Source organism: Denticeps clupeoides, chromosome 8, assembly GCF_900700375.1.
Source record: "Denticeps clupeoides chromosome 8, fDenClu1.1, whole genome shotgun sequence".
Lineage (NCBI taxonomy): Eukaryota > Metazoa > Chordata > Actinopteri > Clupeiformes > Denticipitidae > Denticeps > Denticeps clupeoides.
Window position 1 is genome coordinate 7,545,857 of NC_041714.1, and position 24,475 is coordinate 7,570,331.

General features: G+C 41.5%; 3 protein-coding genes across 11 annotated transcripts in view; 1 reads left to right on the top strand and 2 right to left on the bottom strand.

Moving 5' to 3' along the window:
• Window positions 1-274: 274 nt before the first annotated feature.
• On the bottom strand, window positions 275-6,863 carry cutc (cutC copper transporter homolog (E. coli)). Of its 2 annotated transcripts, XM_028989164.1 has the most exons (9): window positions 6,802-6,863; window positions 6,543-6,651; window positions 6,389-6,448; window positions 4,258-4,467; window positions 4,126-4,161; window positions 2,934-3,067; window positions 2,649-2,676; window positions 2,435-2,540; window positions 275-1,389 (listed from the first exon to the last, which is right to left on the bottom strand). In XM_028989164.1, exons 2-9 carry the CDS (start codon window positions 6,610-6,612, stop codon window positions 1,278-1,280), a joined length of 756 nt encoding a protein of 251 aa, XP_028844997.1. In that variant the 5' UTR covers window positions 6,613-6,651; window positions 6,802-6,863; the 3' UTR covers window positions 275-1,277. The 2 variants fall into 2 exon arrangements, with proteins under 2 accessions (XP_028844997.1, XP_028844996.1); XM_028989163.1 differs by having other exon boundaries at window positions 6,543-6,836.
• Window positions 6,864-7,227: 364 nt separating this feature from the next.
• cox15 (cytochrome c oxidase assembly homolog 15 (yeast)) lies at window positions 7,228-11,503 on the top strand. Of its 2 annotated transcripts, XM_028988620.1 has the most exons (9): window positions 7,228-7,409; window positions 8,105-8,289; window positions 8,822-8,944; window positions 9,079-9,265; window positions 9,346-9,513; window positions 9,630-9,711; window positions 10,601-10,755; window positions 10,830-10,943; window positions 11,190-11,503. In XM_028988620.1, exons 1-9 carry the CDS (start codon window positions 7,332-7,334, stop codon window positions 11,319-11,321), a joined length of 1,224 nt encoding a protein of 407 aa, XP_028844453.1. In that variant the 5' UTR covers window positions 7,228-7,331; the 3' UTR covers window positions 11,322-11,503. The 2 variants fall into 2 exon arrangements, with proteins under 2 accessions (XP_028844453.1, XP_028844454.1); XM_028988621.1 differs by lacking the exon at window positions 7,228-7,409 and having other exon boundaries at window positions 8,190-8,322.
• A 1,136-nt stretch (window positions 11,504-12,639) lies between these two features.
• Window positions 12,640-24,475, bottom strand: part of LOC114795404 (Kv channel-interacting protein 2) — a 107,958-nt gene continuing 96,122 nt past the window's right edge. For 3 of the 7 annotated variants that reach the window (XM_028988627.1, XM_028988625.1, XM_028988624.1), the window contains 7 exons: window positions 16,914-17,038; window positions 16,661-16,730; window positions 15,949-16,019; window positions 15,564-15,671; window positions 15,334-15,438; window positions 15,104-15,166; window positions 14,552-14,628 (listed from right to left, as the gene is read on the bottom strand). In XM_028988627.1, the coding sequence (XP_028844460.1) occupies window positions 14,581-14,628; window positions 15,104-15,166; window positions 15,334-15,438; window positions 15,564-15,671; window positions 15,949-16,019; window positions 16,661-16,730; window positions 16,914-17,038 (590 nt within the window). In that variant the 3' untranslated portion in view covers window positions 14,552-14,580. Of the gene's footprint in view, window positions 14,629-15,103; window positions 15,167-15,333; window positions 15,439-15,563; window positions 15,672-15,948; window positions 16,020-16,660; window positions 16,731-16,913; window positions 17,039-17,567; window positions 17,667-19,432; window positions 21,472-22,174; window positions 22,949-24,475 lie in introns of those variants that run through there. The other 4 variants (XM_028988628.1, XM_028988622.1, XM_028988623.1 and 1 more) reach the window with 4 other exon arrangements.

Genomic DNA, 24,475 nt, shown 5'->3' on the forward strand with positions numbered 1-24,475 from the left:
CCGGTATCAGCTCCGGCAGCTGTGACCCTGAGTAACAGGACTAATCTGTTAAGGACGGGGAGTGAGTGAGGGAGGATCAATCAATCAACCAATTATCAAATCAGCAGGAATAATATTTCATTACATATAATGACAGGACCTTCAAAGGGCCGTGCTAATTAGGATAAAAGCAGTGGTGTTGTTATGAAGATTTATGAAGAAATTATCTAATCAGATGCTGCTAATGGAGTTCAAACAACCCTCAGTGTTCAGAAGGATAACGCAGAGACAATGATTTTGCTAGAAAATATTTTACTGTAGGTTGTGTATCTTGTACAAAAATACATTGCATCACAGCAGATGAAAGCAGGTGATGTCCTGAAATTTCTCCCATTAGATAACCTTCTGCCTACTCGCAGTGTTTGAGGTTAATGATTAAATCGTCCTCGATAAATGCACATGGTCTACAGTGACTCAGTACGCAGGATTCAAGGCCGCGGAGGCGCGCGATGAGGCTCCGAGGTGTCCTCGTGCGCCACCGTACAGTTCCTTTTTCAGTTTTAAATCGCCTCCTGGTAAACCAAGCAAAGCTTAAACACATCATAATAAAAATCTTTTACAGGATGCTGACTCCAGATATGACAGGTCTTTACGACCAGAGGGCCCGGCTGACAGACGTGTGCCATACCGGGAGGGAGTGGTTACCGCAGCGTGTGTGTGCAGAGGTAATTAATGTAATCGGCCGGCTCTTCCCACCTACACACACCAGTTCAAGGGTCTGTAGCCCGATAGGAAGCCACGTGTTAATATCAGAACAAAGCCATCCAAATGGAACAGACACCCCGGAGCAAGTGGCACTTTCAGCGCACAGCAGAGGTTGCGACGCGGCGTTGACCTTTGACCACACGCGTGCTGCGTAACTGTGACTCAGCAACTGGACAGGTCTCCGATGTCACTGAAGCAGAAGAGGGCCTGAGAACCTGGCAGTGGTAATAACGTCGGCAGAATCGCACACTGCTAACGGTGAGCAGCCCGTGATTATTAAGCCCCAAAATCCATGCAAAAATCGGTCACGTTAATTTACAATGGCGCAGGTCATTTAAATAAAATAAACATTTCAGTGAAAACTACAGAGTGATAATCACCTTGGAGAATAGACGGCTCGCCTGTAAACATGGTGATTACATTTTTCATCCCGACCTGCATTACTATGGCTCATTCAAGTTTCAGAGCAGTGACATTTTCCTCCTTTACCATCACTGCACCCAGAGGGGCCCGAGGGACCGGCCCTCAGCACTCTACACAATGTTCTTAGCAATGGCGTTGAGGGTCCGCACTTTGGTCACGTCAGCCACCTTCTGGGAATACTCCGAGGCAGAGAGAGAAGCGCCCATGTTGACGCTGGAGTTCCTGTTTAAGGAAGAGTGTTTAAAAATCACAGATACCAACGTACACCCGGTGCTGCTCAACTTTAATGTTCAAACACACTGATAGTGTTCAAGAAAAGCTCAAATAAAAACTGCTTAAATGTTCACCATTTCACAGTAATGCTGGAACATCAAACTACAAATGGTACAAAGCGTCGCAGGCATTTTAAGGGGCGTAGTGAGAGTGCAAAAATATCACAGCAGAACTTCTTCAGCTATTCAAGTCACAGAACAGTGGGACACCTGGTCACCCTGTTAAGTTGTTCTTTATTCCACATCCGGCTCACTGAGATAATGCCCGACATTTTCACTGTCTTTTTTTCCCCCACAGCACTTTGTCCTGCCGTCAAATGAACTGCCTAAAAAAAATCTCAAGCTGTGCTGCCAACCAGTAGCTGAGCAGCAGAGCAAAAGCAGTGACGGCCTCTGTGATGACGTCAAACACTATGCACAAAACTTTTTTTTTAAAAGGGAAAGGCACTGGCTAAAGTCAGCTAATTAAGCCTATGAGCACTCAACGGAGCAGTCTGTTCAGACAGCATCTGTGCACGCCACTTTAATCAGGTTGGTGTGACAAATGGGTGGAAAATTCATGTATTGTGTCTATTTCATGTTTCATAGTTGATCTTGTAAGTTGTGTAAGAAACTTGTCGTAATTGTGTCTGTTAATTATTCAAGTTTGACTGATGGGAGATACGTGAGAGTAATCAACAGAAGACAAAGCTACTGGAGTGAAGTGGGGCGTGGCAATGTTGTAGTTGCACCATACAAGATTTGTGTGCATCAGATCTACTAATAACAGGTACCAACACTCCCATTCAACAGAGCAACAGGACCTCACTTCCGACCTGGAACCTAAAACATCAGACATAGTAGTTGTCTGTTGAGTCTTATATGCTCATTATCGGTGAACTCAGGATGTAAAATTCTTCTTGTAAAACCTTCAGACTCAGCCATCTTTTGTAACTGTCGAGTTAAAATGTAAAGGTGACCGAGCACGGGACTGGAGTTGTGAAAATGTTATTCACCTGAACTTCATGGCTGAGTCCTTGGTGGAGCGGGCAGAGCAATGGAACTCCTGCACACTAGACCCTTCCAGAATCCGCTGCAAGTTCCGCTCACTGATGCCACCTCCTGTAGCAGAAAAAGAAATCCCATTAAGGTTTCCATGGCAATTATATATTTAAATAACATCCGTTCCAGAATAATGCGCAGCACGTGAGTGAAATGAACCATACTCACCGGGCATAATGACGATTCTTCCTTTGGCCTGGTAATGCAAAACACATGGACATGTAACCCTGAATGTGACTTTACAAAACAATGTTTTGATGAATGTGTTTGTCATTTTATTTTTTATGTTAAATCTCAGAATAGAAATGGCTCAATTTATGTTTCGTCGACAGTATGAGCTTTCTATGGGTCAGTTGAATTAACGTATGAGTTCAAATGAACTAGATATACATTCATTATTTTGTGATTTTGTTGGAATTGGACGAGCGTCTGAACCCAGCAGATGGCTCTCACCTGCTCCACCAGACGTTTGATGAGAGGAAGACCCTCCAGAGCAGATGAGTCCAGGCCACTGGTCAATACCCTTTCAAAGCCAAGAGAGATCAGCATCTCCAAGGCAACAGCAGGATCGTGGACCATATCAAATGCTGTGATTGGGTGGAGGGAAAAAAATGTACATCAGGAATGAATCCAGTTGGCTTGATCAAAATAGGAATGATCAAAATGATTACAACTATGGGTTCCCTCAGTGGTGATAAACAAATGACCAAGCAAGATTTAAAATTGCACTGTGCACAATAAACTGTGTATGAAGTTCTGCTGCCACCAGTCATGGTTGAGGACAATGCATGACTTTACTTCATAAAAAAAGTTCCAGAAAAGCAGCTTCATTTACAGTGTGACACACATTGCTCAATTTCCTTCGTTTGTATGAAAATGAACTCCATCCAGGACTCTAAACTTCATCTTATTTCTTCCTTCCAAAAAGCCTGTATGTTTATGAAATGCCAAAACTAGGATGATGGTTCAGTACTGTGTATTCACACACCTGTTACGTCCCTAGTAGTAGTGCTTTGTATTATTTGTCATGAGTATGTATGTGAGGCTTTCTGAAGCCTCCTCCCGGCAGACAGCAGCCTAGTGCTCGAAGAAGAGGAGAGAGTGGAGACTGTTGCTGTTGTGGAGATATAGAGAAGCTTCTGTTAGAACTTTTGTTCAGTCGTGTGTCAGCTGTGGCTCGTTCCTCTCCCACCTTGTGTGGTGTGTGTGTGTGTGTTTTCCTCCTGTCGGTGTGGCTTTTGCTGTACTTAGCAACATATGGGATTGGTTGTTGACTGACCTTCCTACGCTGCAAGTAAACGTACTATTATTGCATTTGGGTTTGTTTTGTGTGAATCCATCCACCTATTCCCTTTCATTTGTTGTCCACATTCTCAACCCCTAGAAAGGAACGTGACACACCATAATCTAAAAATGTCCTTAATGATACAAAGAGGTGTCCAAATCAAATAAAGCAAAACGACTAATTAAGCTTTTGCAATTATGCACAATTAAGTAAATAGACATGCTGTGTAGTAAAATTAGCAATTCAAATCCAAATCACAGACTCTACACAAAATATGAAACGCAACGTATTCCTGTCAAGTGTTCAAACTATTCATTTGTAAATTTAAAATGCGACTGGATGAACTTGGCTTCTCATTACCTCTATGAAATGTGACAGGCAGGGGCCGGCAAGCAGCTGTTAGAGAAAGAATAAAATATATATAGAATTATATATATTTTCTATTTTTAAGTAAGTCTTACAACCATCAGTACTGATGTTTGAGAACTTTACCCAGCAGCTCCATGCAGAGCTCAGCATCCACCCTTCCATCCTCCGTCAGGGCCCCCAGCACCAGCCCGTCTGCCCCGTGGGCCTTCATCAGCTCAATATCCTTCCTCATCACCTCCACCTCACGATCAGTGTACAGGAAATCTCCACCCCGGGGCCGGATCATCACATATACAGGGATGCGGACGTACTGCTTCACCACCTGCAACAGCCCTAGAATAGACATCAAAATATGAATAGTTTTCTGGAGAGACTATATATGTAGTAAAAAAAAAAAAAAAAGAATGCTTTCAAAATCAAATAGCACTACTAGCACTACTACCCTTCGCCCTCAAACCGCCATCCTTTCTTATGGGTAAACTTGCTTTTTTCCATTTAAAATTGAAGGGGTTTTCAGCGCCATCAGCTGTGACCCAGATACACCAATCTGCTGTTCAGAGATCTGGCCAGAGGTGGTGTTCATGGAAGAGCCGCAGCCAGAAAGCAAACATGGAAACAAAGCAAAGCGACTCAGCTATGTACGAAAACAGGAAAAACGGCAGCGCGTGCTCTGGACTGAGGAGTCCAAATTTGAATTGTTTGGCCAAACTTCTGCAAAGCGAAGGACGGTGAAGGTTCCTTGCAAGTTTTGGGATGCATTTCTGCAAATGGTGTTGGAGATCTGGTCAGGATTAATGCTAAATGGGGCAGTGGTGGCCTAGTGGTTAAGGAAGTGGCCACTGAGGTGCCACTGAGCAAAGCACCATCCTCACACACTGCTCCCCGGGCGCCTGTCATGGCTGCCCACTGCTCACTCAGGGTGATGGGTTAAATGCAGAGGACAAATTTCACTGTGTGCATCGTGTGCTGTGCTGCTGTGTATCAAATGTGACAATCACTCCACTTAAAATAAAAAATACAAGCCAATACTTATCCATGATGCGATACCATGAGTAGGCTTGCAAACACTTTCTTGCAGGAAAATCCCACGGTGCCACAGAACATGCACATTTTTTAAGATTTTACAAACACATTTAATTTTAATACGAGTTAATATTTTGAATCTTACTTGGAATCGAAATCGTATTGGATCCTATCGGATCGAAAAGGAAATCAGTGGTATAGCACATCGCCTGATACCCCTGAAACAGTCTATAACCCATATCAACGTTTGCATGTGTTCGGCAATGCTTACAGTAGTCTATTATTGGCCGACAAAGCTGTAATTGGAATACGGGACAGGAGCTGGCGAATCTAAGCACCCATATTTCGGGACGTCTTGGGCAATATGGGACGGTTGGCAACCCGAACCATGAGGCAGGCGTATGACTGTCTACACCCCAACAGCCATATTCATTAAAAAATGTGTGCAATCGTACCTAGAAGAATTGATGTTTTGAAGGCAAAGTATTTTGATTTCTGCTTTTTGTGAATTAATGCTTTTGAAGATTTTACATATACACACACACACATATATATATATATAAATAAAAAGAAACTTCACATGGAAAGTTCATTTTTTAGTATGTTTCATGGACATACAGTACAGGCCAAAAGTTTGGACACACCTTCTCATTCAATGTGTTTTCTTTATTTTCATGACCATTTACGTTGGTAGATTCTCACTGAAGGCATCAAAACTATAAATGAACACATGTGTAGTTATGTACTTAACAAAAAGTGGAGACCTGACCTCCACAGTCACCGGACCTGAACCCAATCCAGATGGTTTGGGGAGCTGGACCGCAGAGTGAAGGCAAAGGGGCCAACAAGTGCTAAACACCTCTGGGAACTCCTTCAAGACTGTTGGAAAACCATTTCAGGTGACGACCTCTTGAAGCTCATCGAGAGAATGCCAAGAGTGTGCAAAGCAGTAATCAGAGCAAATAAACTAGAATATAAAACATGTTTTCAGTTATTTCACCTTTTTTTGGTAAGTACATAACTCCACATGTGTTCATTCATAGTTGTGATGCCTTCAGTGAGAATCTACCAACGTGAATGGTCATGAAAATAAAGAAAACACATTGAAGGAGAAGGTGTGTCCAAACTATTGGCCTGTACTGTATATTTTAGAAACTTCACATGGAAAGTTCATTTTTTTTGTATGTTTGATGGACATATGTTCGAAATGACAACCAGAACCTCAACTCACCGACGCTCGGCGTAATTCCTCCCTCGAGCAGGCTGGAGCACAGCTCGATGCGACCTGCGCCTGGGTTCCACACCACGCAACAAAAATCAAGTCAGCGCCGCTTCTGCCGCCGCCACGCGTGTCGCATGTGGATGTGTGGTGACGTGCATTATACCCCCTCTATCCGCGGCGATGGCCGACTCGACCGAATCCACGCACACTTCCATCAAGAAGCCTTCCGACATCCTGGCGGGAGCAGCAGCAAGTTGTAAAACGCGCGGACTCTGATGGCAGAGGGAACGGAGTCATGCTGCTGCAACCGGGACTATTCTGTTCTTATCGAGGCTCGAGTCCCCATTTCTACAGAAAAAGAGCCTCGTTCGACATGAACATGTTACTACACGAGTTTACACCAGCAGCGCGACTGTATTTACCTGTCAGTTTCGGACAACAAGCCTGAGCACCACGCGACCTTTGACCCCACAGATGCTTGCACTTGATTGGCTGTCAAACAGAAGGGCGTTTTTGAAGGGGGGGGGGGCTTAATGTTTTTATCCCAAATAATTTTTATATAAAAAAAAAAACAAATCTACGTTTCACGATAATATAAAAAATGTAAATAAAAATGGCTATAAAACCATTTATAGGTCATACGTGAACTTAAATAACGTGAAAAAACGCCGCGAGATTCGTGCTTATATATTAAACGTTTGATATATTTTACGTTTCTGAATTACAGCCCAGTACACTGAAAAATGTTGTCATTTTACACAACTATTAAAACTCCTGAAAAAAATGGAAATTCCTCAAATGTTTATATATTGCCTTGCATAAACCGTGACGTCATAGGTGAAGGGTGAGCGCTTGGAGAAGGAAACATGGCGGCGCCTTGTCATGTCGCCTGAGCGAGAGGTCGCATGGTTTTAAACCCCAGAGAAACAGAGGCGCGTAAAAGCCAGCGGGCATGCTGCTTCCGTCCTTGACACGCGTCGCGTCCTGCGGCTGCGGGAGGAGCGTCGGGGGAGCTTTGCGACTCAGACGAGTAAGAAGCGGCTTCTCTTTCACCACACGCAGCATGAAACGTGCACGTTTTTACACACGGCCTGCCTCAAATTACAATGAATGAAAAAAAGCAATTTATCCAGCGTTTAACAGACTGACTGACTGACTGATTAACAGATCCAACAATATTCAGATTCTAAGATGAAAACGAAGAGCTCAAATGCGACTGTTTTTATATAGCAGACAGGTCTATTTGTTCCCTGTCACGTGATACGACGTGATACGACCCAGCGTTTATCAGACGCCCTCATCCAGAGCGATTTATGATCAGTAGTGACAGGGACAGTCCCCCTGGAGACACTCAAGGACGAAATGGTAGTAAGTGGGATTTGAACCTGTGACTTTGTGGGGGCGGTGGTGGCCTAGTGTTTAAGGAAGCTGCCCCGTAATCTGAAAGTTGCCGGTTCAATTCCTGATCTGCCAAGGTGCCACTGAGCAATCACCGTCTCCACACACTGCTCCCCGGGTGCCTGTCATGGCTGCCCACTGCTCACCAAGGGTGATGGTTAAAAGCAGAGGACACATTTTTGTGTCGCCGTGTGCTGTGCTGCAGGGTATCACAATGACATTCACTTCACCTTCACTTTCTGGTTCATAGGCGTGTGTGTTTCCCACTAGGCTACTTCCACTCCAGCATCACTCATCATCTCTCTTGTTTGTTGCTGTGAACTGCAGGCTGCTGTACGGCTGTGGGTGCCCACATGTGGACGGGGTACGGGTGCCGTGGCCGTAGAAGTCGGAGGTGCCGGGGCCGCAGCTGCGACCGTCCCCAATGCAGCGAGCAACCGCGCGGTGGGACGCTGGCTGGTGGGCTGCAGTGGGCTTGTACTGGGCGCGGTGGTTTTAGGAGGAGTCACAAGGTGATTCTGCACCTTCTTGAAAGAGATTGTACTGTAAGTTACAGGCCAGACGTTTGTGACCAGAATAAATTGATGATTCTATGAAACCTGAAAAATACTTGAAATGCTAAAGACAAACGTAAGTGACTGTTTGTGTAAGAGCTTGTGCTCATTCAGTGAATGTCACAGTTTGTGTACGAGTTTTGTCGAAGCAAGCAGCCCTTTCACTTATAACAACAACACAGATTCACTGCAGCCTTTTCAGTCTTTTTTTATTTTTTTTTATTGTACCCCCCTGCCCGCTCCCAGCACATTTTCAAGCATGCAGAGTGGAGGTCTTTCTGCATAAATATGCTAGTACAGACTGTTTTCTTTTGAGAACGTTTTTAATATCATTCCTTGCCTGTAATGTTTACATAATGAATGAATAAATACGTTTATTTTATAATAATATTAACAGGCTGATCGGTTTTAAATAAAATTGATTCATTCAGGAAGAGTGATCTCCTGGTGAACAGCTAAACATCTTTCTTCGGTCTTCCTCACACTGCAGACTGACTGAATCCGGACTCTCGATGGTGGACTGGCATTTGGTGAAAGAGATGAAGCCGCCACAAACACGGGCAGAGTGGGAGGCGGAGTTTTCAAAGTACCAGAAGTTTCCAGAGTTTAAAATGTGAGAATCCACCATCTCTTTTATATAAAGATCTGTTCTAAAAATCGCAATTCTTGCGATTACAAACTTTCTTTTATAAAGTTATGTCATTATTTGCCGACATTGTGTTGTGTTATTTATTTGTTTATTAACAGAATGAACCGTGACATGACACTCACTGAGTTTAAGTTCATCTTCTACATGGAGTGGGGCCACCGTATGTGGGGCAGGTTAGTGGGTTTGGCATACATCCTCCCCACAATCTACTTCTGGAGGAAGGGCTATTTTAACCGCTCCATGAAGGGCCGTGTGCTGGGACTCTGTGGGTTCGTCTTTTTCCAGGTAATGAAAACAGTCCTTTACCGTTTCCATTTATTTAGGCCGCTTCGTGTGAAATGGTGTGTTTGGTTGGTTGTCGCCAGGGCCTCCTGGGATGGTACATGGTGAAGAGTGGTCTGGAGGAGAAGCCGGAGTCTCACGACGTTCCCCGCGTGAGTCAGTACCGTCTTGCGTCTCACCTGGGCTCCGCCCTGCTTCTCTACTGCGCCAGTCTGTGGACTGGACTCACACTGATGCTCCCCCCAAACACGGTAAGATGCGGTTCTCTCAGGAGGGGGGTGTCTTATTATAAGGCCAGTGTCTTTGAAATGCTTTGGAGGGAAAAGTGTTGCAGAATTTAAAACCAGGCGTACCCTTTGTCCTGCAGTTAAACGAGACGCGGCGTCTTGTACAGCTTCGGCGATTTGCAAAAGGAACGGGCGGCCTGGTCTTCCTCACTGCTTTGTCAGGTATCTATTTTATTGCTTTGATTCATTAAATGAATCAGTTGACCCAGTAGTTTGGTAATAAGTAGCATATAGAGTGGAGGAGATGCCTCCCCACCCAGCCCTTTTTTTTTGTTTCATTTAATTTAATATTAGCCTTAATGATGTTTTAACCATCTCGGATATCACACATTCTGTGTGAATTTAAATGTACGCCCTCGCACGTGTGCTAATTTAAGGACCACGCCAACCACTAAATCCAACTTGCTGTTTATCAGCTCATTTCTTCATTCATTCAGTTTGTATTAATATACCCGAGTAAAATATATGCCACATCTGTTGTATTTATGCCTTAATTTACTAACGACACAGAATAATTATTTCATAATCACATTTTGTTAATAGTGAAATAAATCATTAGTTTTGCTGCATTGTTAATGTGACCAGGAGGCTGGGAAGTTTTGTCTTCTGGAATTGTAATGGTGCAATTCCAAAGTCCATAGTCTAGTGTCAGACTTCACATATTGACACAGCCCTAGTAAAGGTGTAATAGTACGTTACTAATTTAGCCAAGTTGCCTCAATTAGGGTGTCATTATTCAGTGCAGTTCAGCACATTGTAATGGTTTTCATCCAATGATGTTCCCCCTGTCTGGGCATAGATGAACCATTCATTAACTGGTCAGGACGTTCTTGGTTTAGAAACATAACGATCTGGAGGTCCGGGGTGTATTATGTACAGTAGTTAATTGCTAGGGAACACCAAGTTCTGTGGCTTCAATCATGATCTTTCTCCATATTTTATTCATTAAAAACATTGTTTTCCAAACAAAAAAATTTTTGGAAGCCAAAAACAATGAAAACTAGTCTTTAGAAATGGGGTTAAAATTTTGAATTATGAATTATCTTCAAAGGAGCATTTGTTGCTGGACTGGATGCTGGGCTGGTGTACAACTCATTCCCCAAGATGGGGGAGCGATGGATTCCTGATGACCTGTTGGCCTTCTCTCCAGCCCTAAAGAACGTCTTTGAGAATCCTACTACTGTTCAGTTTGACCACCGTATACTGGTAATTTGTCATGCTGGAATTGGTTGGACACTTTATGAGCTTTGTGATTATTTTAATTCCATTCTTTATAATAGGGCATAGGCTCTCTGGCTGCTATTACTGGACTTTATCTCTTCTCAAGAAGGATGCATTTACCCAAGAGAGCAAGGATTGCTATTGGATGCCTCACAGCCATGGCTTATACACAGGTACATACATGTATATGTATATTAATGACTTTATGTGTGTATAATAACATATAAACAGAGATATGTAGATTAAACATGTGATGCTAGTTTTGTGTCCATGTGGTTTAGTTTTAGGTTAAAATTTGCACAACAAACTTTCAAATAACTTTCATGGATTTTATTACGTATTTAAGAACTGTTATTATTCCATTAATAAAAGACAGCAAAAATAAAAAAAATAATGTTTTTTTTGTTTTTCTTCCCCAGGTTGCTCTAGGCATCAGTACTCTGCTGCTTTATGTGCCGACACCCTTAGCTGCCACCCATCAGTCAGGGTCTGTGGCACTGCTTACATTTGCTATCTGGGTCCTTGCAGAGCTACGGAAGGTTGCCAAGTAGAAGACCAACACCTTCTACAGACAGGACTGATCTTGTTCTATAAAGACATTAAAGGCCAGCCCTGCCTCTGGACCACTCTGCCAGTTCTATTGTCTCTTTCTGTCTACAAATGTTTTAAAAAAGGACTTTTTATATTAATTTATCAACACTTAAATTTAATAAACTCACTGGTTTCTGTTGAAGATTTTCTTTTTCAGTGAATTCTCAAAGATTATTTCCACATTAGTCCTGGGTTTGTTATTGGGTTTGTCCTTCTTTCACTTAAAATCTGTTCAGAATGTTACAATGTACGTATGAGGGATGTAATAACATGCTGACCGGAGTTCTGGAGAGCAGGAACCAGACTGAATAATGGGGCAGTGGTGGCCTAGCGGGTAAGGAAACAGGTAATCAGAACATTTAAAGCATTTATCAGACGCCCTAATCCAGAGCGATTTACAATCAGTAGTTACAGGAACAGTTCCCCCTCTGGAGACACTCAGGGTTAAGTGTCTTGCTCAGGGACACAATGGTAGTAAGTGGGATTTGAACCTGGGTCTTCTGGTTCATAGGCCGAGTGTGTTACCTGCTAGGCTACTACCACCCAGTGTATATTTGGAGGCACCACTGGGATGTTTGCGGGTACTTTACTTTGTTGCTTTATATTCTGTCCTACAATACCAAACTACCAAACTACGGCAGATCACATGTTAGAAAATATCACTCCAAAAAGGTTTTACATTTTTAATATGTAATAATGTTAAGGGAAAAAAACAACACAAGGCGTCAAAGTACGATGCCATAAGCAACTCTGTTCCTCTGTTAGATCCCCATTTTGCAAAAAATTGAGACTGAGGGGTTGATTTAAGATGTTGCTTAAAAATCATCCATAGGTTTTTGTCTGTGTATAAATCTGTTGACGGAAGGTGGGACAACATGTATGCCATTAGGGGACATCAGGAGGAAGCAGGAATCATGGATCTGTTTTGCCACCACTTATTTTGATATGGAAATGCCAACAGGATAGAAATTATTCCTCATTGAATTTAAGTCATCACTCACAGCCACTGTTATTGGTTTGCAATGATTCTTGCCGTGATATGTTGAAATTTCCCCATGTATTAATATAATTAATCTTATATATATATATATATATATATATATATATATATATATATATATATAAAAACTACGTGTAATTTTAGTTCAATATTGATGAAAGCATAGAATGTGAAAACTTCTCATTTATTGATGGGATTCATGCAGGTTTTAATAAATCCAAAATTAGTACACTATTTTTGAAAATCTGCCTAGATGAACAAGTGTTCACGTCAACCCGTCAGTGCATAGCAGTTGTGATTTTATTGTCTCTATACAAAATATACATTTAATAATAAATGTAACGCAACCAGCTGAGGCTAGTCAACTAGACACAGTTAGTACAACAGGTTACACATTTTCTTTGCTCTAGAAACAGTACATGCGAGTTCGGAGGGGTAACTACTGGCGGGCAGGAATGGAAACCTGCTACCAGCAGTCAAGGCCAGATTCTCATCCACTACAACCCAATAATGCATGTTTTAAATAAAAATACAGGAAAAAGCACAGTTCTCCTTATTCACTCCTTATTGTCCTTGAACTAAAAAGACCATGTGCCTAGGGCCATGCTAAAAGTGGGAAATACATCACTCTTTTATTATTCAAGAGTCCACCCGGGCCGGATTACTAGGTACATCTGCTAGTTGCACTGGGACAGTAAAAGGATACCTGAATGCATAAGTTAAAAAAATGAAGTATTACTCATGTTGGATTCATTTCCTAGGCATGAAATAAATTATGAATATGTCTTTTAATGGGCCACTGGAAGAGGTGGGACTTTTCATTGATCTTGCTCATTTTTAAGCATAAATCCAAACAGTGCTCTGTTCAGTTCTAAAAGCTCTGACAGTTCAGGCAGGGCCATAATTGCATTGGTACTAAAGTAATTTATTATTATTTATTAGATATTTGTTAGATTAGATTATTATTTAATAGATTTTGATGGTTGTTCTCTGTTTTGCATGGTACCATTTTCATGTTAACTTCATAATAAAATCATAACCATAATAAATGGCACCATTCTGTAGTTGAAATCCATGTACTTAAATACTTTTGATGTATTCTGAAAGGGTATAAACCAACTTCTATACTGCTTTTAAGTGAATATGTCATACATTATCCTCTATTCAATAAGTTCACCATGGTACGTCTTCATTTCCCGGTACAGTATGTCTGCCTCTCTTTATACACAAAATGTCATTGTTTATAAATAAAAAGATAGATTTTCCCCCCACTGGTTTGTATTGGTGCCTAAGACTTTTGCACAGTACCATATACATAAGTGTAATTATCATTAAATTATATATGAAATTAAAAACAATGACATATTGCATTTTATGGCCATCCACTACAAACCTCATTTATTCAAATCTCATTTTACTTGACAGTAACATGGCACTGACCTGTTATTCCAATTTGTTCATCCCAGATCTGTTCTTATAGGTAAAATAATAATAATGATTATTATCCAACATGTTCATAATAGATGAGTGGCCATATGCTTGGTATGCTCATGACACTATGAGAAATGGGCTGTAAATGGAAGTCAATGTATAGCGTAATCTAATTCATTCAAGGCCAAAGTGTTCATTTTATCTTCTCTAATGAGGAAGACCCCTCTGGAATGTACAGGCATACGTTTCACTATTAGCTGCTGAACACTGGTCGTGTACTGGGGGTGGGAGGTGGGTGCGTATAGGTAGCCCGGGGGTTTCCGAGTGATGGCAGCACAGCCGTACACAGCAACAACACACACTATCAGAGCGAGGCACCCGTGGACGGACAAGGACAACAGACAAGCTTTGGAGTATTGGGTTAACTAGGTTACTGGAGATTACTTGTGACATCATGCGTTAATAAAACCAGTTTGTTATTGGAAAGGCCGTGACGCCGTCGAGCCAGATAACCGTTTGCTTCGACTCCCATCTTCCATCCAGCTGTCCTGTGTTGCTGAGATCACCGGGTCCAGTAAAACAGCATTTTCAGAACAGAACAAGTTAATGTAAACTAAAAATGGAGCGCGCCTTTCAGTCGAGTCCCATTGGCTTTTTAATCCATGTCTCTGGGATACAGAATAAAATCAAATGAACAGGAGTTCCTGTGTTGGAGACAGGACGAGTCTATGAAAGCGCACTGAGTTCAGGCTGTGTGGCCACATCCTCGCATCTCAAGCAGTGCCCTCCTAAATAACGTTGTCAAATAGCTGCATCGACTGCATGATGTTTTCATCCTGACGTGTTGGGAAGATTCAGAAGAAACAGTAAAAGTTAGAAAAAGTTGTGTAGAAAATAAAATGTCATTATTTATTCCCACTTAATATCAAATGCCATTATTCAGTTCTTACAACACACTTAAAAGTTCCTAATCCTAACATGTCCAGAACCCCATCCACCACCTAAATTTGCAAAATATTGTTTAGAATTTAATGACATTTTATGTTTATGGAGCTAAAAACACTAAAAAGAACAGTGTATCGCTCTAAAGACTCTGGCCCATACTCCAGCAAGGTGTGGCGTAGTTGGATGACTGCCATGAGCCAGTGAATAAGTGGCAAAAATGCGACATAAACAAATCATATTGGGTCTACCAATGATTGACCTACAGTTGACAGACAATGTGCTATGGGTTTAACATAGAAAGTTTTGCTTTGTCTTGTTTTGTTTTATTATGGAAGAAATAAGGTTCATGTAAGTAAGCACGTGTACCTTTTGGCAAGACTCAATGAATTCATCGATAGTTACCACACCATCATTGTTACGGTCCATTTTCTGATGGAGAAAACAGAATCAGAGTTAAATATATATCTAAAAACATCCTCTGCAGAATATGAAACATAATTACAGTGATTACAGAGCTCATCATCTTTTGCCCCAGGACAAATTTCATATCACATGAAATGTAAGACATATATAAATATATCTTTTTTCAAAATAACCTGAAAGAAGCTCTCCACGTGTTCCCTGGGAGCATCTTCCTGCATGCAGGGGTAGGTGTACTTCCCCATCATGTCATAAATCGACTTCATAATGTCCATCATCTCCTACAGGCACCAAACACAGTCACAATTCACACAGTCTTTCCTTTTAAAACCTCTGTCACGGCTGTAAGATTGCCTGTGCTTCGAAGGAAAATGCTGAACTACTGAGTGCTGAAGGGTAGCTGTACCTCTTTGGTTATGCAACCGTCCTTGTTGAGATCGTAGAGGTTGAAGGCCCAATTTAGCCGATCATTTATGGATCCCCTGAGGATGATGGACAGGCCTGTGACAAAGTCCTGTCAGCAAACAGTAAGATGGGACCCAATTAAATGTGAGAACCAGTTTTTATTTAGGAAGGTGAACTGAGTTAACCTTTTCCATTTGAATGTCCAGAGCTATAACCTTAATTGTATCCTGTATATTTCACTCTTTGGACATAGTCATCCTATCAGCAAATGGTCCACGTTGTTGAGAATGACAGAAGAATTGTAAGATCCAGTATGGTTTAAGAATGTTCCAAGTATAAAACACACAACATACATGATCAGAATAATTCCCACACATGGTCCTTACCTCAAAACTAACTGATCCATTCTTATTAGTGTCAAAAGCTTCAAACAGGAAGTGTGCATATGTACTTGAGTCTAAGAACACAACAAAAAAAGTGCAGAAGGTTTAGAATGTGAATTCACAACTAATTAAACATGGTGAATGGTAAATTGAAACAAATATGGGAGCTTGGGAGAAAGACCACAAAGTGAAATTGTCATTGTGAAACACTGCAGCACAGCACATGGTGACACAACGATTTGAGTCCTCTGTTTTTAACCATCACCCTTGGTGAGCAGTGCGTAGCCATTAAAATCACCAAATCACTGAGATCACTGAAACTGCTGAAGTATTGATCAGGACCAGCCCTCATTTCACTTGTTCTGACCTCCCTTCGTTGGCTGCCTAATAGCTTCAGAATAGATGTTTATTGATTTTTAAAGTCCCTCAACGGACGAGCGCCTCAATACATGTCAGACATGCTTGTAGAGTTTACATCATCTAGGTCACTCAGCCCCACCTCTAGACACTGGCCTCCTAATTATTTAATGTCCATGATCTCCCCACCGCGCCTGCCAGAGGATCTGTGAAGCAGCTTTAAGGGAACTTCCTTATCGTAATTACTTCAGTTTACTTAAATCCACTTGTAATTCATTTCATCGTTTCATCTTTACACTCTAAATAAAGTCTGATTGATTGATTGAGAGTGTTGGACTGGAGTAAGAGAGCAACTGACCTCCCTGTGGGAAGAACTGAGAGTAGATGAGCTTAAATGTGTCCTCGTTGACAACCCCACTTGGACACTCCTAAAAACAAACACCACATAAGGTGTTACAGTTAGAAAAGACATACACTTTTATACAGATTTCAATTAGAACATGGAGGAGAATTAAATGGTGAATATGGAAAATAACCACAAATAAAAAATGTCCTTGTGTCCTACTTTTATTTGTCCTTGTCCAGAACAAATAAAAGTAGGAGGTGCTTACATTTTTGAAGCCCCTGTAAAGAACCTTCAGCTCCTTCTTGGTGAACTTGGTTTGCTCTTGCAGCTTGTCCAGACCCTCAGGTCGATGGCACACAGTGGACAGCTCAAAGTCGTCCTCGATGCTGTCTGTTAAGGGCACAAGGCAAAATGAAGGTGAGCAAATTAATTTTTACATCTTGATTCTATGACACAACCTTATACAAAAAAGTTAGTGGTCAATCCAGTAAACACTGATCATTTTTTATCATTAGAATATAATGCAACAATTAATGCAGCATTTTAAAACCAAGGTGCACATAACAGGAGGATGTCTAAAACAAACATCATACACCAATCAGCAGCCGGAAAGTACAAATGAGTACAGATTAGTCAAATGGCCCCGTCATAATCAACAATGTGACCCAATGCAGGAGTAAAAAGAATGTGTCCAGTGGTGAAGCATCACAGCACCCCACGTTCACCCATTAAACATAATAAGCATGGAGCCTCAGACCCGCAAGAGAGAAGATTATGACCACCGCCTTCATGTTCATTTGTACTCTTTACTCTGGGGACACTTCAGTTGGTTTGTGACTGCATACTGAGGTGTGTGTGTGTGTGTGTGTGTGTGTGTGTGTGCGCGCATTGATAAGTGATGAGCTGGAGATTCACTTGCTTTGACTGACTGAGGGAGCTGCGCTTGGCTGGCAGCAGGACAGCAGTTTGAGGAATCTCTGTTTTATGGTTTTTTTGCTTTGGCTGGAGGGGCCATTACCTGCAATTCACCAACCACAGCATAGAGGTTAGACACAGAGCATGCACAGCGACTTGGGTGCCCACAAAATCTTTAATACACAGACACCCACTCACATGTCAGGCTAATTACACGTGGTCCTCTGTCCCATGTGCTCAACAGTCAGGGGCTTAGAATGGGGCTTGATTGCTAATATACTGTAAGGCCCAAGAAGTCTTCAGGATTTACATAAATAAATAAAACATCGCAATCATCCAGAATGAGGAAGTAGCGAGCTGTCAATCACCACTGACAGCAATAATTACACACCAACTTAAAGTTTAGTTGGTTTCTCTTCAAGATACAAATGACTCCCACCTCTTCTTGTAAATCCTGAGAAAGCTTTTGACCCCACACTAGAAAGCAAGCCCCACACTTATTGCATAGTGCTGCGCTTGTGAGTCCCTCCAGGATTTCAGAATGTTGTGAAAATTCAGCCGACCCCTATGAAATCTGCCTCACTTTAATGTTGTCCAATCCCTGACACCTTTCCACAGATTTATCTCTTGTGAGTTTCTCCAGTCACCAAGCCCACTTCCTTCTTACGCAGGCAACAAATACCGTTTTACGAAAAGTGCTATTACACATGAGGACACATGTACAGAGAGGATGGGAGGAAGGAGTATTTAATTTTTCACTCCCGTCAGCAAAATGGCAATAAATAAAAATTTGATTGATAGTTAAGCATCATGTTCCATCACACAGCACCATACACTGTATGCATGCAGACGATTATAGATATTGGGCAGGATTTATTCTCATGGGAACGACCTTCAATATTTAATAAATGATCCCGAAAAAGAAAGAGAAATCCTGGAGGAACTGAAAAAACAATAATGTTTCTTTCACAGACAGACCCAACAAAGATCCCACATTCATATAGACACAGAAAACTAAAAGCAACATGCAGAACACTGCTGCTAAAAAACATTTGCTGACCTGGCTTTATTCATGTCTTTAACAGTTGCACAGCGCCATTCTTGCACCACCTTTATAACTGGATTATCCGTTTGTCAAATTGTGCATTTTGATTGAATTGTATGATGTTTGTAGTTTGAAACCATTTTCAAGGTGGCTATTGTTTTTATTCTCCTTCGACAAACTGAATTACACGCTATGTAGTGGAATCGCACCACCGTCTCACACCGTACGTGTCTTGCAGAATTCCTAACCTCGGAGCATGGGCAGAGCATCAAAACAACATTCCACAGGAGCCCAGAAGGACCCGTAATTTTTACAACTGATAAGTAACTTACTATATTAGAAAGGACTCAGTATTGCTCCATTTACAGTAACAATAATATCATTGTAAAATAAAACAGTAATGACTGTTTATGGTATTATTGGTGGTGGTACTTGATGTAATGTTAAATTAAATGCATGAAGTACTGTGCTTTAGTTTATGGTAACAGGAAACTGTACATTAATTAATAAAGAGTAAATAGTTAATTTGCAGATCCTTTATTATACAATTAACATCACTATTATTTATTATATTATGTTACCATATGTATCGATATATAACAATAATTTATAATTCTGCAAGGACTAGTAAGCAATTATAAGTTGACTAATAAAATTACAACATGACAAAAAACCATATGCTTCTCAGTGCTGAGAATAAATCTCAGACTTTACAGCCAGTACATTTTCCAAAATCAATATAAACCACAGTCCTTGAGAGGATTAGACTATGTGCCTTCAGCGTCCACAATCTGTTCTCCGTTCACTGAAACGTAAACACTTACTCTTTCCTCTGCGCTTGTGCGGCAGCAGAACCTTCATGGTCCTCAGCAGGGCTCCTGCTGTCTGGGGGATGAAGGCCATGATGGAAATCAAATCTTTTTTTTACTGCTGTGATCCTTTTTGTCTACGTTCCATCACACTCCTTCATTTTCTCCTGCCCAAACCTGTAGTGTCCCTCTCTGGACTGTTTTTATCTGGGTCCCACCTCAGCCATGTCACTCTGAGCCTGACTAGATGTGTCACAGGGTGTTGAGCATCAAATTAGAGTCCCAGCTTGTGACCTAAGGGTGTATGTGTGTGTACATCTGCACATTATGGGTGTCCATGTCTTCATTACTGCATTAATAACAAGCAGAGCTGGCAACATTAATGTTGTTAACACTTGTGATGTATTATTTTTAACAAAATTTAATAATAAATGCTGATCCCAATATCCTAACATGTAAAAATACTTCCTCAGATAATCCTGTAATTTCTCTAAAATTGTCTGCCCTTGGTCTGCTTAACAACAACTGAGGGAATTGGGAGTTTTATGTTTAAATCAATTTATATTTTCAATGGAATGACAGTAACACTAAGCACTGATGCTGAATAATGATAAGCTTCTGGAGGGCTGAGCACATACAGGCAAAGAACACAGTGCATTCAATTCATGCTGTCAGGCATCACAATAATCCCCTCCAAAAAAATGGAGAATTTTTTTCTATGTAAACGCGGAACTGTGAGCTCACCATTCAACATCAAAGCATGACACATGAGCAGAAGCCTCTCTACTTCAACTTTTACTGTGATTTAATGGCCAATTATTTACATTCACCCACACGAAAGCAGCGCCTGTTGCCTACGACCACCTGCACTGCGGCGAGGGCCCGTCTCAGAGTTCAATCCGCTCATTCAGAGCCAGTGAAAGGGCCACAGATGCTCACCTCTGCTCTGAATTAGCCCTATCTCACTTATCAATGGCGGCATGGAAGGAGGCAGCTGTTTCCCCCAGGAGCCGAGGGCCACGACACAAGCAGGCAGCCGCTCACAGCACGTAAGAGCCCTGCTCTGTCCACTTCAGCGGGGTCATTCTCCTGCTCCCATGTTCTCCCAATCAGTACAGAGAAGAGGTAATAACACTAATATGGTTCTGGCAGCAACGTGCTCTGACTGACCTGAGATCAGACAAGCCACAACGTGTTTCTAGTAAACATTGCCGCATCCGTTGTGGATCTACACCTGAACACATCACAGGATTCTCCACGGCAACCTCGCCTTTACATACTTTTACATTTTCCCACATGTTCCCACGGAGCTCACATTAGTAAGTGTAGTATGCAATTTTTGGACCACAAGATGATCCAAATAAAAAGATATGCTTGCAAGCCCTATGAGAGCAAGTCAGATGGAATCGGAAAAATAAATGCAAATTCAATCCCCATGATTTCTATGCAACCCTTCACTCAGCTACTTCTGCAAAACCTAAAAATGTTTCAAAATGCTTTGCAATTCTGATGATGCATGTTCTGATGACTGCAGTTTGTAACTGATCTTGTCTTGTCAAAGGTACACAGACACCTTCTGATACCTACATTTAGAGAATGTAATTTCCTTGTGCATATGTGAGAGAATCTATCATTGTCATGCATCACAACAGAATCAGGTATTGCTTAATTAACTACAGAAATGAATTCCGCCTCAAGTTCATCAAGAGCTTTCACAGCACATGCACCTGCAGTTTGGGGAATCGGAAAATGGTAAAATGGTGAATAGTAAAAATATCTCAGCATGAAGTAAGGAAGAAAGGTCATTTTCGTAAGTGCCAGACAAACTGAAGTGATTTGTTGTACCCCAAGTGATTACAGGCGTATTTATGTATTTTCATGCTCATCATCAGCCTTTGATAAACAAATTCAACATATGTAGACATGCGTTTCTACATGCAGAGTAGCTATCTACGGCATTGTGCATCTCGTACCAAATCACAATGAAAAAGCATTTTCAGCACTAAAGTTATTAGTATAATGGCAACTGTACAGAGCTTTCTAGCACTCTACGATTTGAAAGTGCAAATGCATTGTCTTTTAATATTTCTCAAAGATAACGGGACAGAGCGTCTCTCTCGCCTGCAGTGTAATAAAGCAAGTTTTACCGTATAGACAAAGACAGCAGCAATCTCCACAACTTTTTACGAATGAAGCTGCCGCCACTTTGTTGTTAATAGCGGTGGCACTTGAACATTGTCATCATCTCAGAGCTCATGGTTTGCAATATCTGAGGCACTGAAGTGTCTGTGTGATTTTCTTGTATTAATCCTTGCATCAGCACAAAGGACTGCAGTAATATTCCAGTAAGAAATTGGTCTTTTCTCATATTCTTCTTTTCTTCTTCCAAAAATCAATATATTTGGCGAATCATATAACACATTAACCCACACATAACATGGTTAATATATTGTATTAATGAGCAGTACTTTGATTTTCAAAGTACCCTCTCTAACACCCTTTTCAGCCTTATTTTTAACAAGCTTTGCTCTTTTAATCTCTTAATTTCTACACATACTTTCTTTCTAAAGTTGTTTGAATGGCTGCAGTGTATGAAAGGTGCTACATGAATAAAGAAAAGTTGTAAATTATTTCCTATTTTATGCACTTGACTGAAACAGTGGTCTGAAATTCAGAATCTTTATTCTTCTTTAATCTTACACTTCTGTCTTGTAAGTATATTAAGTTGTGTCCCTGTCTTCTGTCTCCATCACCTACCTTCACTGGAAATGTCAATCAGTCCCAGGAAGTGAAGGAGTTTGAAGGAGCTGCAGATGAGCAGAAGAATGCCCACGGTCTGCAGTCCCTCCATCTCCCACTCCTCTCTGAAGAACAGCAGCATGCTGCCTATGTCCTCTGTCCCTAGTGTCCCGCTAGGCCAAATATCTCCAGAGCTACTGACACTTTTCCCAAAGCCATCAGGAGAAAAGAAGTCCTGCTTTCCAGTACAGAATGTATTCACTGCATTGAACTCAGTCTTCTCGTAATGAAGGTCCCTTCTCTCTCCCACAGGTCACTGCAAATCCACAGCGCTCAACAAGTATAGAAACAGAGGCATCCTGTCCCTCTTCCATCTCTTCTTCCCCTTCCCCTGTGTGACTTCTACTCACAACCCCTTGCATAATTCCCCCCACCCTTACTGCGCCTATCTGGGTCAGATGAATGTTTCCTGTGTGCTGTTGGGGTGCCAAGAGGAGGAGGAGGAGTGGGATGAGGAGGAGAGAGGGGGGCAGACGGGTCCACAGATGAGACCAGGCTAACAGATGTGACAACCTCCTCTGTGAGAAACCCCTGTATAGTGCCTGATGCAACCTAACGGTCGACCTGACGCCACCGTTAAAGCCACAGCCACGTCACAAAGTGCAGTTCTTCATAAAATCAGCTGGTGCACACTTTCTATCCTCACAAAACCTGAAGGCCATCTGGGAGTGAGTGTTTACCACAACCAATACTAAAATAAGAAATGTAGTGTCAGTCAGTACATAAACTGTGGCATCTTAAATTAACATTATTAACATGACCTGGAAAAGTCCATCAGACGCACCACATTTCAGTATATTCCAGTACTAAATGACCAGAAACAAGCGTATATGATCACAATAGTGCTTTAGACACAACATCACCAGACAAATGAGTCAGCAGCAGGCTGAAATGTGTTTATCATTAAAAATACACAATAACTGTAATATATGACCTTGGAGAATTTGCTCAGTGGCACCTTAGCGGCTCAGGATTCAAACTGGCAACCTTCTGATTACGGGTCCACTGCCTTACCCGCTGCCACACCACTGCCACATTAAAAGCAGTGAACAGTGAAGTGAATCTGTGCATGTGAAAAACCAATCTGTTGCAGTAGCCAATCAGGCAAGATTTGGTACGTTGGCTGAAGCGAGTTTTTCAGTTTGAGTCCTCCTGTCCCCTAACATGTGCATGTATGCATCACATTTAACACGGTTTTCTTTTCTTTTTAAAAAATATTTAGGCTGGGCTATCCCCATATGTTCGTTCTTCAATTCAATATTGGACTGATTTATTGTCTGTCTATCGCTTCAGCCTTTGTCCACGTTGTGAAGCGAATGCAGGGGAATCAGCGTTCACCCTGTCAGCATAAACACAGCGCCGGCTCACGAGCACTGTGTGCAAAGTTAATTAGCCCCACGCCGTGTATTATTCATAATGATAAAAATGTTTCCTCCGGGCTTAGGCACAGTCATTTAACCGTTGCCAAATTTAGGCGTCGACCTGCATGATGACTGCGCTCAGACTTGATTAAAATGTGTGAGAGTGAGAAACAGAAAAGCTTTTGACAAATGGTGCTCATCCTTCCCGACCTGAGCAACATGTCACTGCAATTAAATTTTAGGGGAAAATTAATTTCCATAGAACATTAAAGGGTATTTTTAAAGTCTTGGAGGATCTAGGACAAAATACTTTTGTTCCCTTGGTGTCAAAAAAAAAAAAATATTACAGCCGTATTAAACTAAAAGTAATTTGGACTGAAAGGCCACTTTAACGATAAATCACAACTGGGACACAGGTTGTAGTGGTTTAAAGATGTGTGGTTTTGGGGTGACCTTTAGAGAGCTTTTAGGCGTCAGAGTGGCTCACAGTCGAGAGATGAGCGGAATGGCTTCGGAGACACCTGGGCAAGGAGCTAAACTATTCCAGCATGGAAGCAAAAGCTGAACTTTCTCAGTTAGGTTTTTAAAGAACAAATGTTAAAGATTACCTGTGGTATAACCGTAACAGTAAAAAATCGTGCTATACCGTGGTGTGAATGGTACTGGACAGTGGCTGAACAAGAATTAACCCGAAGATCAAAAATGTCCAGAAACTTAAGGTGCCTTCAAATTTAAATCCTACTTTTTACTTTTACAATATTTTTTACATTGTAGATCAAAACGACAGTCTCAGTTTTATGAACTCATAACTATGATATATAGTGAGCACAACAAACTGTAAACAATGCAAAGTAATGAATGTTTTAGGCCAATACAAGCAGCAAACTTCTCTCGATGA